This window comes from Bos mutus, chromosome 29, assembly GCF_027580195.1.
Source record: "Bos mutus isolate GX-2022 chromosome 29, NWIPB_WYAK_1.1, whole genome shotgun sequence".
NCBI lineage: Eukaryota > Metazoa > Chordata > Mammalia > Artiodactyla > Bovidae > Bos > Bos mutus.
The window spans coordinates 7,798,178-7,816,935 of NC_091645.1; the positions used below are offsets into that span (position 1 = coordinate 7,798,178).

An 18,758-nucleotide genomic window follows, 5' to 3' on the forward strand; every position below is an offset into this window, starting at 1 on the left:
AAGGTACTGGATTGAAGGGACTGCGATCAACAAGGAAAGCTGAGCACAAAGTTTCGGAAGTCGAGGGCACATTGGAACTACAGGGACAAACTGGATCCTGTGTCTGTCTCACTGCTGCTGCTGCTAAGTCGCTTCAGTCGTGTCGGACTCTGTGCGACCCCAGAGACGGCAGGCCACCAGGCTCCCCCGTCCCTGGGATTCTCCAGGCAAGAACACTGGAGTGGGTTGCCATTGCCTTCTCCGTGTCTGTCTCTAGCCACCTATAATCTTGAAGGTGCAGGTGACCTGCAGAAGTCCCAGCTCTCAGCCACAGAATTACTCACACCTGGCTCAGGACCCAGAGAAGCTGAAGGAGACAGGGCAGGTCTAGATGCCGCTCCAGCCAGCAAGTGAGCCAGCCGTCAGGGACAACGCACGTGAACTGCCACGGTGCCTGGTACCCAACACTGGCTTTCAGAGTATAAAGTGCGGCTTCACTTCCACCTTGCCAGTCTCGGGACAGTTTCTCTTGTGGCTAACCTCAATCTGGAATCATGCAGGGAAGGGAATTCAGGGAAATGTAGTTCTACTGTAGCTAAACGGACACAGTACCAGAGTCACTGTCTGTCAGCATGGCAGTCATACACCTTCTTTACACCATGTGTGTGTGCTTAGTTGCTCAGTCGTGTCCAACTCTTTGTGACCCCATGGACTGCAGCCCGCCAGGCTCCTCGTCCATGGGGATTCTCCAGGCAGGAATACTGCCTGGAGTGGGTAGCCCTGCTCTTCCTCAGGGAATCTTCCCAACCCAGGAATTGAACAGGGGTTTCCTGCATTGCAGGCAGATTCTTTGACAGCTGAGCTAAAGAATTCTAAAGACTGGTAAGATCATCCTTTGGGTGATAGTCATTCTTTCTCTAACAGTCACACTCTCCTTTGATATTTTGTCCCTTTACTTCTGCTTTGATTATATGATACTGAGTAACAAACCAACCTAAACCCATAGGTATTGTGACTGACTGTGTCCTTTCAAAATTCATATGTTGGTTTTTGCCATATAAATTAATTAAAAATAAATAAATAAAGGAAAAAAATTCATATGTTGAAACACCAGTCCCCGATATGTTTGTATTGGAAATGGGGATTTGGGGAGGTGATTAGGTCACGAGGGTGGGGTCTCAGGAATGGGAAGACCCTGGAGAGTTCCCTTGTTCCTTCTGCTAAGTGTGCGTGCATGCTCAGTTGCTCAGTCATGTCTGACTTTTTGCTACCCCTTGGGCTCCAGCCCACCAAGCTACTCTGTCCATGGAATTCTCCAGGCAAGAATACTGGAGTGGATTGCCATTTCCTACTCGAGGGGATCTTCCCAACCCAGGGATCGAACCCATGTCTCCTGCATCTCCTGCAACGGCAGGTGGATTCTATTCCACTGAGCCAGCTGGGAAGTCCCTGCTATGTGAGAACACAGCAAAAAGGCAGACATCTATGAACCAGGAGGTGGGCCCCTTCCCACTGAATCTACTGGTTCCTTGATCTTGGACTTCTCAGCATCCAGAGCTGGGAGAAACAAATTTCTAAGACACCCAGTCTGTGGTATTTTGATACAGCAGCTCAAATGCACTAAGATAGGCATAAAACAATAGCCAATATGGGTTTTGTGTGTCAGGAATTTAGAAAGGGCACAGCAAGGATGGTTCGTCTATGCACCATAAGGTCTGGGCTGGGATGATTCAAACAGCTGGAAGTAGGAGAAGCTGGGGCCAGAGACCCCATTTCCAAGAGGGCATCTTCATTCACATTTCTGGCACATGGCCTGGGATGACTGAAGGACAGATCTGTCTGGGACTGTCTGCTCGAAAGCCCACAGGTGTGGGCTCTCCTGTATAGTGGTATCAAGGTAACTGGACATTACAAGGCTGCTCAGAGCTCTAAAATGAATTTCCCAGTAAATCAGGTAGAAACTGCATGGTTTCACGACTCAGCTCTGCAAGTCACCTAGTGCCACGTCACGTTCTACTGGTTGAAGGATTCCAGATTCAAGGAAAAGGAACATACATTCTGCCCTTTAACAGGAACAATGTCAAAGAAACTAAGGCTGTGGTTTAAAACCACCATCTGTAACTCTGTCTAATCCAGGTCATGCTTATCCACAGCACATGGCTGGCTCGCCCTTTGGTAATATTTTAGCACCATTTTCATCCCTGTTCATTCCTCACCTGTATCAACTGACAAGTGATGCCTATGAGAATGTTATTACAGGTGACTTCTATTCCATGCTTCCCAAGGTTTCTTGGAAACTTACACATGCCTCACAGTTAAACTCACGTTCCAGCTTTTCTACAAATGTATCATTCTCAGGTGATCCCCTAAGTTATAACTCCTTGGCTTGCGACCCCTGCTTACTGCCTGTCCTGAAGCATGTGTGATTCCTAACGACTGACAATAATGAGATGTGTAGTCAACTAGCCAACGAAAAGTGATAAGAAAATGTCTTGAGCTACTTTATGAAGTAGAGAAATAGGCTTCTGAATCAAATAACAATTTGGGCCAATACACTTTTCTACCTTTAAGGATTTAGGAATTGGCACAATAAAATAGAAAAGATAAACGATTGGTAAAACAACCAAGTTCAGAAGAGAGCTGAAAGCTGACTTGCAGGAGTGGCTTATACAATAGACTTGACCATCAATCTGGGACCAGCTAGGCTATATTTTGGAGAAGGAAATGGCAACCCACTCCAGTGTTCTTGCCTGGAGAATCCCAGGGACGGGGGAGCCTAGTGGGCTGCCGTCTATGGGGTCACACAGAGTTGGACACGACTGAAGCGACTTAGCAGCAGCAGGCTGTATTTTGGTGGTCATCTATATCCAGCACATAATGAAGGTTCTTTTTCTGAATAACTAGAGCACTTATAGCGTGAACATTCATTCATTTATCTAAGTATCTTGAGTGCTTTCTCTGGGTCAGGTGGTATTTTTCCTTTGCTGTCCAACAGCACAGTGGTGAAAAGGGCACAGCCTCAGAGGGTTTTAAGGAGAAGGAAAAGAACAAAACAAAACAAAAAACTGAACTGTAATACAGTAAGGGAGCTCAAGAAAAAGCACTTAACTATAAACAATTTTGTTTCACTCTCAGTCTCGTGTCTTAATCTCCTCCTCCGTTACTGTATGCTCTTTGAAGGCAGGGGCCCCCTTTTAACTGCATTCCACTCAGTATCCAGCTCAGTGACATGTCCATAAATGTTTGCATTATGTGTTGCCTCCTGCAAAGGTTCTTGATTGCCCATCTGTACATTAAACCATCACCACCACCCACCAACAGTGTCCTCTATAACACCTTATGCTTGGAAGGAGGAATAACCAGGCTTTGACTCCGTGACAGCCTAGAGTTCTGTGGTGACTTGATTCTCATATATATTTATATGTAAGAATCTGCCTGCAATGCAGGAGACCTGGGTTTGATCCCTGGGTCGGGAAGATCCCCTGAAGAAGGAAATGGCAACCCACTCCAGTATTCTGGCCTGGAGAATCCCATGGACAGAGGAGCCTGGTGGGCTCCTCTGGAGCACTGGACACAACTGAGTGATTAACACTTTCACTTTACTTAACCCCTTGGGGTCTCTGATTTCTCAACTTTGAGCTAGATGAATCTTTCCTTCTGGTTTACTCAGTCTGCATGTTCTTGGGTGCAAGGGAAGATGCAGCATTCAGACTATACACGGAGGGATGGGGCAAGGCTTGCCCCCCTGCTCTGTGGTCCCACAGTAAATTCCCAATCCTTATGAGGTTTTAGTCACAGTGAATTTCTCCCTCAAAAACCAAACAGGATAATAATGAACCACTTTCTTACATTTTCTATCAAGACAGCTCTTTGTGAGTTTTAAATGTTCTGTCCAGATTCAAAGAAGCTGGTTTCTTCATGAGTGGTTGGAATAAGACTTTTCTTGGAAGCCACTGAATATGGATTAGTTGGATTGTTTCGCAGAAAATAAAAAGCAGGCTCTAGGGTGACTACTTCAGCACTTAATTGGGTTAGCAAAGAACTGCAAATGAGAGGTTTCCCTTAGGAGGGAAAGGATGTTTATGGGCCACCTCCCCCACCCCCTAGGTGGTGGATTTTAACCTAAACGTTAGTCTGCAAATGCAGCCTTTAATTTAGGAACCATTACAAGAATCTATTAGAGCAGAAAATGTCAGGTTGAAAAATTAACACATCACAGGAGTTAATTAGAACCCAGCCTCTCATTAGATGCAAATAGAGAGCCCTCCGACTGCCCAACAGCCTGCTGAAGTCATGTTTGTTGCTGCTCCAAAGTAGCTGCATCTTTGTTACTCAGGGAGTGGATGGAGGAAGCTGCCCAGGCACTCGGGCCAGAGCCACTAGGGACCCGTGGCCCATCCTTTAGGTTAACAGGTCTATTCTCAAGACACTATCTTTGACTCCACTCTTCCATCTCCCAGGTGGCTCAGTGGTACAGAATCCGCCTACCAATGGAGAAGACGCAGGTTCAATCCCTGGTCCAGTAAGAGTCCCTGGAGGAGGAAATGGCAACCCATTCCAATTTTCTTGCTTGAAAAATCCCACGAACAGTGGAGCCTGGTGGGCCATCGTCCATGAGGTCATAAAGAGTTGGCTACGACAGAGTGACTGAGAGACTGACCAAGCACCTCTCTTGAACAGTACATGTCACAGGGTGGATAGCCTTCTGCCTGGAACTCCCTTGGGGAAGTGTTTTCTGCAACAAAGACAAACATGCCATGCCTGTCACCAGGCGCAGATTGGCGACTGTGTAAACCACTCGGTGAGAGGGAGGCTCCAGGCCATTCAGACTTAGCTCTAAGTCGTGGGCTTTGTTTTCTTTCCACATTCAGACTGAAATGTGATTCCCCGGGCTTTCTTTTTTGGAAAATACCTGCGATGAGTTCCATGCTGGGAAAGAAAAGCTGTTGACAGGAAAAGCTTCTGACGGGCAAGCGGCTTTCTCAAGGGCTCTCAAAGGAGACAGTCGCATCAAGCAGGCCGAGGCAGAGATGGCAGGACTCTAGGAATGAGAGGTTCAGATCACAAAAGGGTTATCTGTAACCATGGATTAGGCAGAGTTTCAGGCAGCTTCCTCTGTGAACGCGGCGCCACGCACACAGACTTTCCGGCCGGCAGATACACATCTCCTCTGTCACTTACTGTGTGTTCTTGGGCAAACGGCTTACCCTCTCGGAACATCAGTTTGCTGAGGCCATTGCGTGAACTAAATGCATGCAAAGTGTGTAACACCATATCTGGCGCAGGGTAAAGGTTCTACATGAATTATCTGTTATTGATTTGATAGTAGTATTCCTTCAGCCAACACAACGAGCTGCCTCTGTGTGCTAGGCTCTGTGCAGGGACAGCTCCTGCTTCTTGACCTCATAGAACCCACTGCTTAATAAACCGTGTATGCAAATCTTTGCTGCTAAGTCACTTCAGTCGTGTCCGACTCTGTGCGACCCCATAGACGGCAGCCCACCAGGCTCCCCCTGTCCCTGGGATTCTCCAGGCAAAAACACTGGAGTGGGGTGCCATTTCCTTCTCCAATGCATGAAAGTGAAAAGTGAAAGTGAAGTCGCTCAGTTGTGTCTGACTCTTAGCAACCCCATGGACTGCAGCCTACCAGGCTCCTCTGTCCATGGGATTTTCCAGGCAATAGCACTGGAGTGGGTTGCCACTGCCTTCTAGCAAACCCCTCTGCCCTCCTTGCAAGTGCCCAAGAAGTGCCAACTGCACACAGCTCTGCTTTGCCGAGTAGCTCAGAATTCTACCTTTTGAGCAGCCCTTTAAATTCAGCTATTTCTACCTTCAATTTAGCCACAGTTCTCTCTGTGGGCACTTACACATGGAGTTACTGTTATCTGTTTATTGTCTCCTCCTCTGAGTTCCTACAAGGTGAGAACCATCTATACACTTGATTCACTCATCATTTATTCACCTCTGTAGGCCAATGGTCTCATGCATTACTCTGCAAAGATAAAGAGAAGATTCAACCCTACTGCTGAGTACATAGATTCCCAGCTGGGAACTTTTCTGGGGAAATAACCCTGCTCCCCCCCACTTCCACTTTTTTCATTTTTCAAAGGCCTCCTTTCAGCCTCTGTTTTCTCCCCTTCATTTTCTAACAATCACTTTGGTTCTGACCTCAGTTTCTTCATTTCTTTGAGGAACAAACAGAGTCTCCTTCCCTGGTAGGTTATGATGATGGCTGGAGACCATGCAGCTTCTATGTGCCTAACACAATTCTAGGCACAGAGCCAAATAGCAAAAAAAAAAAAAAAAAGTTGATTCCATTCTTGCCCTTACCCAGGACCGGTTGGTAGTATATACAAGGCATAACATGATTACCACATGAGTGGTACTGAGGTCCTTTCAACTTGCATCCAGCCTCTGCCATATGCTAGACTTACCTGAAATGGGAGGACATAAACACACAGTAGAAGCTTGGTCCCTGTCACCAAGTTCTTGGAGAACTGTGATAAGTGTTGGACAAAAAGATCTCAGGAAGAGAGCAGAAAGCTCTTAACCCAGATCCTTAGACCCGGGCTGCAGGAGATTTCCACGACATCAACAATAACCAAGTTATTTGGCACTTACGACGTGCCAGTCAGTGTGCACAACAATTTACACACATTATCTCATTTAAGTCAGAACAACTGCGTGGGGTAGATACGAACTTCCTTATCTTACAGGTGACCCATCTGAGGCTCTGCGAGGCACACTGGCAGTCCTGCAAGGACTAAATTGTTTAGGAATCCACCTGCTGAGGCTTTAGTGGAGACTGTGGGCTAACACCAAGCTCGGCCGAAGGAACGGAGGGTGGGGAGAGGGCTGGGAATGAGAGGGTAAAGCTGGATCAAAACACGGCTGGCGTGATCCCCAGGACCCCCGGAGAAGCAGAGAAAGTTGGAAAGAGATGCAGGAGGCAGGTGGGGGGGGGGGTGGGTGGATGCCCGGAAGGCTGGAGGAGGGCAGCCTTCCCGGTCCCCTCCCCACCCCGCCAGCACCTCCTGCACAGGTCAAGCTTCTCCCCTCCCGCCCTCTCGCCCTCCCAACCTTATTTAGAAACCGTGTCCCCGAGACAGGAAGGGCGGCGGGCCGAGAAGCACGGAGCGTCCCGGTCTCATTTCCTCTCGAATCCCCCTGTGGAATTTCATTTCGTACGGTGAGGAAATCGGAGCGCGAGGCCGTCGGCGGCTCCGGGGCGCCCCGCCTTCCCCGACTCTCGGCTGCAGGTCGGGCCGAGGCGGGGGGCGGGAGCGGGGCCGGGCTGCACGCCGGGCGGGTTGGGGGGCGCACGGAGCCGCGCGCCCGCGCCGTGCCAGGCGCAGGGCCCCGTGTTCGAAAAGCCTTATCGCTCTTATCTTCCCCAGTCTCTTTACGGGCGAGGACCCTGACACCGAGAGGCCGAGCAGTTTGCTCCGGGTCACACAGCCGGCGGTTTAAAAACCACGATTTCGTAAATAACCCGAATCCCGTGTTCTTTGTGTACGTTTCGCTGCCCGATGGGGAAGCGGCCAGGGGCCGAGGGGACAGCTGGAGGACAGCAAAAGGAGCCGGCAGGGTCTGGGGGCGCGCCTTCCCCCCCCTCTCCCCCCCGCCCCGCCCGGGGGAGAAGGGGCGCGCGGGCTCGGCTGGGAGAGCCGCGGCGGCCTCCGCGCCCGGCCCCAGAGCGCCGCGCACCGGGTGGGAGGGAGGCGAGCGCCAGGGAGCGGGGCGGGGAGCCCGGGGCGGCGGGGCGGGGCGCAGGGCGGGGCACGGGCTGGCGGCACGCGGCCACTGGAGAGGCGCGCCGTCCGTCGCGCGCCGGGCCCGCCCCCGCGAACCTCTAGCGCCGCTTCGGGCTCGGGCGGCGGAGCGGCGCGGTGGCGCGGAGTGCTCGCGGGCTCGGCAGAGGCGCTGCGCGGACGTGGCTGGCGCCGTACCGGGGATCGCCGCCCGTAGCCATTACCCCCGCAGGCCGTCCTCCGGCCCCGGCTCGCGGCGTCTAGTGCCCCCACGCAGTCGCGCGCAGCTGCAGGAGAACCGGCCGCTACCCCTCCGCCCCGTCGTAGTCGCCCTTGGCGCCTTATCGCCCTCTCCCCGGAGCCGGGAGCAGCGCGGGCGGCCGGCGGCCCCGTGCAAACTGGGGGTGTCTGCTGGAGCAGCCCCCAGCGCCGCCGCCGCCGCCGCCGCCGCCCCCGGCTCTGGCCATGGCCTGGCGGGGCGCAGGGCCGCGCGTCCTGGGGGGCCCCGGGGGCGTCGGGCTCAGTCCACGGCTGTTGCTGCTGCTGCTGCTGCTACTGCTCGTGGAGCCGGTGCGGGGCTTCGGGGACGAGGAGGAGAGGCGCTGCGACCCCATCCGCATCTCCATGTGCCAGAACCTGGGCTACAACGTGACCAAGATGCCCAACCTGGTGGGGCACGAGCTGCAGACGGACGCCGAGCTGCAGCTGACCACATTCACGCCGCTCATCCAGTACGGCTGCTCCAGCCAGCTGCAGGTGGGCGCCCCCTCCCTGGGCGGGACCCCTGGGGCAGGGGGACGCCTCCGAGCCCCGGATTCACTCCCCGGGGCCCTTGCCAGGTCGAGCCCCCTGTGCCCTTCCTAGGTCTCAAGGAATGATATCTATCCGGGAAAAGTGATTTCCATCCCCACCCCCACTTTGCTGTCCCTCCTCAGGGACTGGAGGCCAAAACGTTGTGTAAGTCATCTGGCCTGCGAAAGAACCCGCTCTGCACCCCGCCCTTCCGTCTTTCTCCTCTGCCCACCCGTGTCTGGCCAAGCCCCTAACCCCAGCGGAGCTGAGAGTTATCTTTGCCAAGGATTCTGGCCGCCGCTGCTCGGTGGGCGAGTCCTCCGCACGGCAGCCAGTTGCAGCTAAGACTTGGAAGGGAGTGATAAGGCGACAGGGAATTTCTGCTCCCTCGCCGACCTCCTTTCTCCCCCGTATTTTTTGGGTGTGTTATTAAATGCAACACCCCTGGCCCATTTTCTGCAGAATGGCCCCTCGCGGTGTCTTGCATGATTGTAGAGGTCATGTGCGAAGGAATGGTTGCGCTGTCTTGAGTTCCTTCTTATTCTCAGGGTTAAGGGCAGGTTTAGGACATGGAGGGGGAGAAGGCATCACTTGGGGAAGAGGCGATAGTAGGGTCAAGCTCCAGAAGGTAGCTTGTATATTGGAAGTTTTTTTTTTTTTCTTTTTTCCCAGTCATTAAAAATATTAAAGCTTATGTAGTCCTATAGAAAATGTTCTTCCTAACATAATAAGTGCAGAAAGAATTTGTATATACGAGTGATTATAATCTTACCACAACGACAAGTTCACTGAAAAAAAAAAGAACTGGAAGGAAACTTTTAAAAATGTTAACACTGGTTGTGTTTCTGTTGGAAAGGCTATGAGTGATTTTTAGAAATTTAGAAAAGAGAGAACTGGAGGGGTGGGGGAGGAGTGGAGAGGAATAGAGGATAGTTCTATAGTTATCCAGGCTGAAAGCTTTGGAAATCTGTGGTTCCGATTGTAACTTCTAAGAGATAAACAGGCAGGCAATTGACTTACTAGGTGGATGTTTTTACATAGGTCATTTGAAAAGTTGGATGGCGGTTTCAGAAGGATGGTTGGGATTAGACCTGTTGCTGGTGAAATGTCCCTGTGGAAGTGTCAGCATTTTAGAACTAGGTTATGAAAGCTTAGGACAATGATTCTCGAGCTCTCAGTTTGGAAACAACACATATCCTGACACCAGTGGCAATTTTGTTGGCAAAACAGCTTTTCAGGGATATATATTTTTAATTACACGTATCCTGGGGAGGCAGCCAAGCTGTTTTGAAGGACAGGACGAGATCCCTTTACATGCTGGAAAATAGTTACTTGTAACTCTAGACTTCATAGACAACATCTGTACGGAGCCAAGCAGACTGTTTATCAATGCTGGAGGAATTGAGGACAGCAACTGGACTCTCCCCTGCTGGTATTGCAGTTTCAGGGACTGAACATTTGTATTTTCCTATTGTGCTTCATTATTATTCATTGAGGAAACCTGGCCAAACAAAGCCCCTGATACCCAGAGATTTCAACTTGCTTCCCATCCTTGGGTTTAACAGCGTCAATGAGGACATTTTCTGTTTCAATATGAGACTGGTTAAAAAATAATTTGGGGGAATAAAATAGAGGAAGGAGAGACTATTAACATGATAAAAGCCGGATCTCCTTTTTTTTGAATATTTAGTTTTATGGTAATAAAGAAATGGGGATAAAAATAAAGCACCCCATCATCCAGAGAACTGAGTCAGACTGATTAGTCTGTTCAGCTCTTTCATATAGTAGCTGAAAGGGGAGGGAGGCTCAAAGTCAGCTCTTTAAGGTTTATTTCCCTAAGTGTTGTGCAAAAGGGGATTATGTAATGCTTTGAGTCCCTTTTATCTATTTATTTATCTATGTTCTCCTGGAAAGGGTTTACTAGACCCAGAAGTAGAAAAAGGTGTAAGTGATGGATTATTAGGCAAGCTCATTTGAGGTCAGAGTCAACAGTCAGATACCCCTATAGACTGATTTAAAAGTAGATATGGACTCTGCCCAGAAGCAAGTCAGATTTGTGCAAGCCTTCGGTCAGACTTCCATGTCAGCTGTCACTGTTTTCTTTGTTCGTTTCTTGACTTTTTTCCAGTTCTTCCTTTGTTCCGTGTATGTGCCCATGTGCACAGAGAAGGTCAACATCCCCATCGGGCCCTGCGGCGGGATGTGCCTTTCTGTCAAGAGACGCTGCGAGCCTGTGCTGAAGGAGTTTGGCTTTGCCTGGCCGGAGAGCCTAAACTGCAGCAAATTCCCGCCCCAGAACGACCACAACCACATGTGCATGGAAGGGCCAGGTGATGAGGAAGTGCCCTTGCCTCACAAAACCCCCATCCAGCCTGGGGAAGAGTGCCACTCCGTGGGAACCAACTCGGATCAGTACATCTGGGTGAAAAGGAGCCTGAACTGTGTTCTCAAGTGTGGCTACGACACTGGCTTGTACAGCCGCTCGGCCAAGGAGTTCACCGACGTCTGGATGGCCGTGTGGGCCAGCCTGTGCTTCATCTCCACCGCCTTCACTGTGCTCACCTTCCTGATTGATTCTTCCAGGTTTTCCTACCCAGAGCGCCCCATCATCTTTCTCAGTATGTGCTATAATATTTATAGCATTGCTTATATTGTCAGGCTGACTGTAGGCCGGGAAAGGATATCCTGCGATTTTGAAGAGGCAGCAGAACCTGTTCTCATTCAAGAAGGCCTTAAGAACACAGGATGTGCAATCATTTTCTTGCTGATGTACTTTTTTGGAATGGCCAGTTCCATCTGGTGGGTTATTCTGACGCTCACTTGGTTTTTGGCAGCGGGACTCAAATGGGGTCATGAAGCCATCGAAATGCACAGCTCTTATTTCCACATCGCAGCCTGGGCCATCCCCGCGGTGAAAACCATTGTCATCTTGATTATGAGACTGGTGGACGCGGACGAGCTGACTGGCCTGTGCTACGTGGGGAACCAGAACCTGGATGCACTCACGGGCTTTGTGGTGGCCCCGCTGTTCACCTACCTGGTGATTGGGACTTTGTTCATTGCTGCGGGGTTGGTGGCCTTGTTCAAAATTCGGTCGAATCTTCAAAAGGATGGGACGAAGACAGACAAGTTGGAAAGGCTGATGGTGAAGATCGGGGTCTTCTCGGTCCTGTACACAGTGCCTGCAACCTGCGTGATTGCCTGTTATTTCTATGAAATCTCCAACTGGGCGCTTTTCCGGTATTCCGCAGATGACTCCAACATGGCAGTGGAAATGTTGAAAATCTTTATGTCTTTGCTGGTGGGCATCACTTCGGGCATGTGGATTTGGTCTGCCAAAACTCTGCACACGTGGCAGAAGTGTTCCAACAGATTGGTGAATTCTGGGAAGGTAAAGAGAGAGAAAAGAGGGAGTGGCTGGGTGAAGCCTGGGAGAGGTAATGAGACTGTGGTATAAGGCTAGCCAGCCTCCATGCTTTCCAGGGGGAATGCCAGCATTGGGGTGCAAGTGCTACTAAAAAGCTTATGCAGTGAATCTCAGTTTGAACAAACTAGCAACACTTCAGTAACCCCCCCCAATAATCCACCACCGCTCTCCCCCCGCTGCCCATCTCCCCCCCCCCAGCATCATAAAACTAGTGATTTTGCTGCAGACTTTGGAATGATCCAAAATGGAAAAGCCAGTAAGAGGCTTTCAAAGCTGTGAAAAATCAAAACATTGATCACTTGAGCAGGTCGCAGCTTGGAGCGTGGAGGTCCTCCCGAGATTCCAGGAAGTCCAGGGGATGCTCCTTTTCCCTGCAGGGTGGGATTTGAGCTGTGAGTAGGCAACTTACAGGGAGAAAGATTAACTTTTTTTTAACCCTTTACAAGTTTTAAATACTAACTGGGTCTTTCAGACAGCAGAGCGATCTATAAACACTGGAAGCACTGGGTTCAGAGAAGTGTTACAAGAGTTTTATAGTTTGGCTGATCTAACATAAACATTTTCTGTGGTACACTGTCTGCTGTTTAGAACTTTGTGGATTGCTCTCCCAAGAGGTGGTGTCAGAATCTTTCAGTGCCTTTGTCATAAAACAGAATTGTTTGAACAAACAAAAGTACTGTACAAACACACATGAGGTATCCCGTGAATTTTTCTTCTCTCTCTCCCTCTTAAATTTCAACAGCTCCCTACTAGACCGCTGCTGTTTTTTCCATTTTACATTAATGACTCAAAATAGGTATTTTTATAGGAATGTTTGCACTGCAGCAGGTCTAATGAGGGGGGAAAGGAAGGGCGATTCACTTTCTTGACAATCACTTAATTCAGAGGAAAATGAGATCTACCAAGTCGACTTACCTTACCCACCCCAGAGACCGATTGCATTGAGCACCAGGGACTTAATATATTTTACTTTGTGTGATTGTATCTATGCAGACGCCAGTCTGGAAGAGCTAAAATGTTACGTTTCTTGGCAACTTTGCATTCACACAGATTAACTGTATAATTTGTGTGTGTCAATTACAATTAAAAGCACATTCTTGGACCATGACTTAATAGTTACTCAACTGAGTTTAAAACTATGGTCAGCTTGCATTCTCAGAATGATAGTGCCTTTTTTTTTCTCTTTAGCATAAGAATGTTATCAGAGTCTGGTCTACTTGGCGCAATGGAGACTTTTTCAATTTTGTAGAGGGAGCTAAGGACAACTAATCCAACTACTTTGGTGCATAATTGTTTCCTAGTAATTGGCAAGGGCTCCGTATAAGATTTCATTGGAGGCAGTGTGGCCTGGAGTATTTATATGGTGCTTAATGAATCTCCAGAATACCAGCCAGGAGCTTGATTGGTTTGTAGGGAATAAAGTGTAGACCATATGAAATGAACTGCAAACTCTTACAGCACAGGTCTTAATTGCATTTTGCAGGGGTATCCAGAGCTTTTAAAATGTATGCTTTATATTCCTTGCAAGAGGATACCCCCTAGCAGCCTCTCAAAAGTTGCAGTTCTTTTAAAGTTATAACTGGCCTTTCTCCTCAACCCCCTGAGGTCTTCTAATCACCAGATCTTTGGGACAGATTGATGTAACAGGTTGCTGTCCTTGAAGTTCATCTCGGTCTTTGCTTTAGCAACTTTGGGATGATTATTTATTTATCCCTGCCCCTCCCCGCCCCTTTAAAACAGGTAGGAAAGCTCTTTTATCCCATTTCTTTGTGGAGAAATGTTTCCAGGGACTCAAAATTGCAAATAGGAGTTCAGATTCTGGAAATAAGCATGTCTTTGTTTGAGCTTCGTGCCCCTAGTTTGACATTTTCCTTTCTTCTCTCTCTGGTCTGGTGTGGTTCTCGAGCTGAGATGAAGATGTGCGTAAGGACTGTTGCCTGTTTTGGAAGGCAAAGTCTTGGGGTTTCGTGCACAGATGCTAAGTGGGCACTGGTGGCCCCCACTGTGTGTTCTGGGCCTGAGTACCTTGGCTGGACTCTGGGTCAGGGCTCCAGGAGCATGAGAAATGCTCCCCAGAAGGGCCAGTTGAACTCCATCTACGACTGCATCGCCCCTGAAACGTAGAATGTGAACTCCCTTTGCTGCTCGCAGATGGTTCCCATAGCTGGCCGGGGTCCTGGAGCATGCACCCAGGGCAAAGCCTGCCCTTACTCACGCTCCTCTCCAGTGTCTTGGGAGTTGCTCGGAGACTCTGGCCCAGGAAAGGGAAAAAGGACCGTGCAGGGGTTTGCAATGCAGTTCTCTTTGTAATGTTTCAGTGACTGGGTGACCGAGACAAGCATCCTAGCAGAGGGCCAGTTGTGGAGAGGGTGCTCCGTGTTTATGAATGATGAAATAGTGACAGTAAGGGTACTTGGGTGAACCTGGATGCCCAAGTTCTGAAGCTTTCTAGGTCTTAGAATGTCTCTTCCGTCAGTCTCTTGCCTTCTCAGGGGAAGTATATTTGATTGGAGCTGGCCATTGGCACACACTGACAATGTCACAGGCTTTTAGGTTGCTCCTTTCACATTCTAGACTTTGGAGGGTGTTTACGGTTTTAGGAAAGGAGCTTTGTGGCTGAAGAGTTAGTTATCAGTTACCTTGAAGTGAGTTATTGTCACCTCTTAAATTGATATTGGTTTGAAAAAAAAGTTAATTATCAGCACATTTATTGAATGCCAGCTGTGTGTCACACCCTGTGTTAGGCACCTTAAGGGACGTCAGGGAGGATCAACTCTGTTCCTCTAACCAATCCAACCTGGTTCTGCTGAACTTTGCCGTTGGTTTCAGAAGGAGCAGGGGCTGCTGAATTGCCACCTGTTTCACTGTCTCCATCCCATAAACCTCTTCCTGGGTCTTTCCAACTTTAACCCATCACTCAGCCCTTCCCGGGGTTCCTTGCAAATTGATGTGCAGGGGTTTTGCCAGAAAGCATCAATTCTGTTACAGGACAGTCTCTATGGAAACCTCCCTAGATGATCATGAACCTTGGCTCCATCTAATGTGGCTTCCGGGGCAGGTTGTTCAGGGCTCGGGGTTTTCTAGTGACTTGCGTGTGCACACTAAGTCGCTTCTGTCGTGTCTGACTCTTTGCGATTCTATGGGCTATAGCCCACTAGGCTCCTCTGTCCAGAAAGATTGTCCAGGCAAGAATACCGGAGTGGGTTGCCATGCCCTCATCCAGGAGATCTTCCCGACCCAGGGTTCAAACCCGAATCTCCTGCATTGGAGGCAGATTCTTTACCACTTAGCCACCTGGGAAACCAATCTAGTGACTCACACAGGTGAATTTGAGGACAGCAGCTTGCTAGGGAAAAGGTTAGGGTTCTTCCTCTTTCTCAGAAATCCAGGAGAAGTAGGTATATAATTGTAACTTCCTACAAAATCCCTTGGCCTCGAAAAGGCCCAAGGGCACCTCTGTCAGCTTCCTCTCTGGCAGGCTCCTTTCTCCTCCTCCATAAGGGTTGCACCTCAGGGCAGAGGAACCTGGGCAGAGTGAAGCTGACCAGAACCTCCTGATGCAGTGCCTTGGTTGAGTCATATCCTTTTTCCTCTGTGGAGACCCGTTTCCTGATCCCTGAGACTGCTCCTGAACTGGCAGCTTGCTCAGGGACCTCAGCCAGGAGAAAGAGGGACACTCATTTATTTCCCCGAGATGCTCTCTGACTTTGCTTTCCCCTGGGCCTCTGTCTCCTGCGTCCCCCAAACCTGGACCCCAGGAAGCTTCTGTGTCTGGGTTCTGACACCACCAGCACCCCAGCTCTGTCCTCTCTGCCCTGCCCCACTCAGCCTCCTGACCACTGAATTCAGTGGGGGAACCCAGCTGAGACCTGAGGGTGTAAGGAGGGACCCCACAGCCTCAGCCCTGGAAGGCAGACTTAACTGGAGATTTCACCCAGGTGTGCACATGCCGGCTTCTGGCGAGGGGGCCACCGCCGCAGCCAGAAGAGGGCTGTAGAGTGCCCCCTGGAAGGAGCCCCAGAATCGATCTACGTCCTGAACTGCATTCCGTGATGGGGGAAGTTGGAGGGCATTGCTGTCCCAGCCAATTATGTCACGTCTTTGGACCCTCGACGATTCTTTTTGCCTCTTTACTGTACTTGGGCTCAGAGTCCCTGTCTGGGTTTGTATTACATCTGGATAGGGACCTAGGTTCTCATCTTTCTCCAGGGCCTAGGTCGTAGATCTTGGAAACTCCTTGCAGAGCATTTTGCTCCTACCAAGGATCAGATCCCAGAGGCTTAAATAATGGATTTTGCTGCGCTGTGGCCTCGGCAGAGCTGTCTGCTGCCACCTCTTGTCCTTGTGTGTGCGGTGATGCCCACTGGGCATTACCCGGAGGGAAGTGAACCCCGGAGCCCCCTCGCCCGCCCCAACAAGCCTCTACTCCGCGGTAAACCCACCTGCTGTTTCTGTTTCTGATTTACCTTATTTCCCTTCTTCTTTGCACCAGCAAATCCCCAGTATTCACCCAGGCAACTTGTCGAGGGCCTGCTTGGGGACCCATGAGCCATGTCCTCCAAGCTTACGGAGCTCCCTGATTGCCCACAGTATTCAGTATACGACCACTGTCATCCCAGCAGGCTTCCTTGGAGGCTGCAAGCGCCCCTGCCCCCCGGAACCTGGGTCCATCTGCCCTCCCACCATCCTGCCGAGGGCTCGGGCCAGCCTGGCTGGGGCCTTTGGGAAGGCGACGCTGATGTCTCTCCCAGTGGGGCATCTAGGTGGCCCTAAATTTCTTCCTACCTCACAGGGATGTCGTGAGACTTCAGATGAGAGGAGGACAAAGGTTCCTTGAGCTCTCGGTGGGAAAGGTGGAGTGAGTATCAGGTGTGATCTAGACAGAGATGAAATTCCGCCTGCTGGTGTGGCGGACAAGCTCTTGCTGTGTGGCCTTTCTCGGTCCCCCAAGCCACCCGCAGCCGCAGCCCCAGCCCCCTTGAGGCCAACCTGAGGGACTTTCAGATGTTCGACATTAGAGGTACCAGCAAACCCCTACGACGCACCCTGAATGAATTGCTGAGCGTCAGAAGAAATGGACCCTGCTATCGAGGATGTACAAACGTATGTCTGCATTAATGTCTGTACTGTAAATTTCTAATTTATCACTGTACAAAAAAAAATAAACTTTGCTATTTAATTTTTGTATTAAAGGAAAATAAAGTTTTGTTTATTAGCTGGTGTGTAATTTGGCCTCTTCCTGCAGGTGTCTGAAAGCCCCTGGGAAGCACGCTTACCCAGAAGGGAGAAATAAAGAGCTGGGTTTGCAGGGCAGAGGCACAGCCTTGTCTTCTTTTTGCTGATGCAATTTTCCCCCGTGGGATTTCGGCTGGGTCAGCCAACCCTCTGAGGTCCAGGGTCAACAGAATCCATCACTGCTGTGGTCATTGGTAACTCTCAAGTGGTCACATGATGCTTCAGATGTGACTCAAGTTCTCAGGCTGTCACTCCACACCCCATTTTGGCATTTTCAATACACGTGACCATTTTTACACACCTTCTCAGTCCCTTTGGCTTAATGTTGCAGCCTGAAAAAAGTTTTCTTATTGCTAGAGTTCAGGCCACTCAAAAAGGGGAAAGGGAGCTTTTTTTTAACTCCAAATTTTTTGGGAAAAAAACAAAACCTTTTTTTTTTTTTTTTCTGGTTACACAATGGTTCTGTGTTGTGTAATTGACATGGGAGTATGTCACATCAGTCAGCCAGGAAAATGACTTCTTCAGCTAATTTTATAAGTTGGGTGGTCTGTGTCCCCATAGCCAGAAAAGTCATCAGACAAAGCAAATTCAAGGCCTTTGTCAGGACATTGCCATGGGAGCAAGCAATATTATGGACCACACAGGCACACAGGGGAGGGGAGTCATTGCCCTCGATTGGAGATGCTGTCGAGGTCCCAGAGGAGAACGTTGGTCCTTTCGGTTTACCTTTGAATTTCTTTCCACCCTTCGGTTTTACCTGAACACCACCCTGCTTTGCTGCGCATAGAAAACCCAGGGAGCAAGAATCTGCAATGCTCGTCTCCTTCACTGCAGATTGCTCTTGTACTTTTAAGTCCAACCGTACCTGAAGGGAGGCATGTAATTTAAATTCTCTTCCCTGGAAGACAGGCTGTGTGTCTCGTTTCATTACCTACTCATTATGTAGTTACGATGTTAGGGAAAAGTCAACACAATGTGGGGTGAATTCACAATAATCCCTTGCACTGGTACCAACCCTTTCTGGATAGAAAATGCTTTTATTTACATGATTTCATTTTACACTCATGTCACCTTGGAGGAAAGCAAGGTGGGTGGGCACTACCTCGCTAGAGATGAGAACGGAAACTTAGGACGAGGGACTTGCTGAGGGGGACCTCTGTAGGTGGGTAGCCTGTTGGCCAGCCAGGTTCTCTCCTGCTTAGCCCAGGGTCTTGTTTTCATTCTACTGGGTTGGCCAAAAAATTCTTCTGGGATTTCCCTATAGTGTGATGGGAACCCCGAACGAACTTTTTGGCCAACCTAATACAGTGAGTTGCAAGTTGAACCGTGTTTGCCCCAAAGATACACTGAAGACCTAACACTCTTTACCTATGAATGTGAATTTCCTTGGAAATAGGGTCTTTGCAGTTGTAACCAAAATCAGCTCATACTAGATGCATGCCTGCTTGTTAAGTCACTTTATTCATGGGCGACTCTTTGCGACCCCAGGGACTGCAGCCTGCCAGGCTCCTCTGTCCATGGAGTTTTCCAGGCAAGAATACTGGAGTGGGTTGCGATTTCCTCCTCCGGGGATC

General features: G+C 49.7%; 1 protein-coding gene across 1 annotated transcript; it reads left to right on the forward strand.

Moving 5' to 3' along the window:
* The first annotated feature begins 8,052 nt into the window (after positions 1–8,052).
* FZD4 (frizzled class receptor 4) lies at positions 8,053–12,091 on the forward strand. Its single transcript, XM_014480706.2, has 2 exons — positions 8,053–8,486; positions 10,651–12,091. The coding sequence occupies exons 1-2, from the start codon at positions 8,196–8,198 to the stop codon at positions 11,977–11,979; spliced, it is 1,620 nt and encodes a 539-aa protein (XP_014336192.2). The 5' UTR covers positions 8,053–8,195; the 3' UTR covers positions 11,980–12,091.
* Positions 12,092–18,758: the final 6,667 nt, after the last annotated feature.

Coding starts and splice junctions, on each gene's coding strand:
- FZD4 (XM_014480706.2), top strand. CDS start 8,196: ATGGCCTGGCGGGGCGCAGGGCCGCGCGTCCTGGGGGGCCCCGGGGGC. Junction 8,487..10,650: donor GCTGCTCCAGCCAGCTGCAG/GTGGGCGCCCCC, acceptor ACTTTTTTCCAG/TTCTTCCTTTGTTCCGTGTA.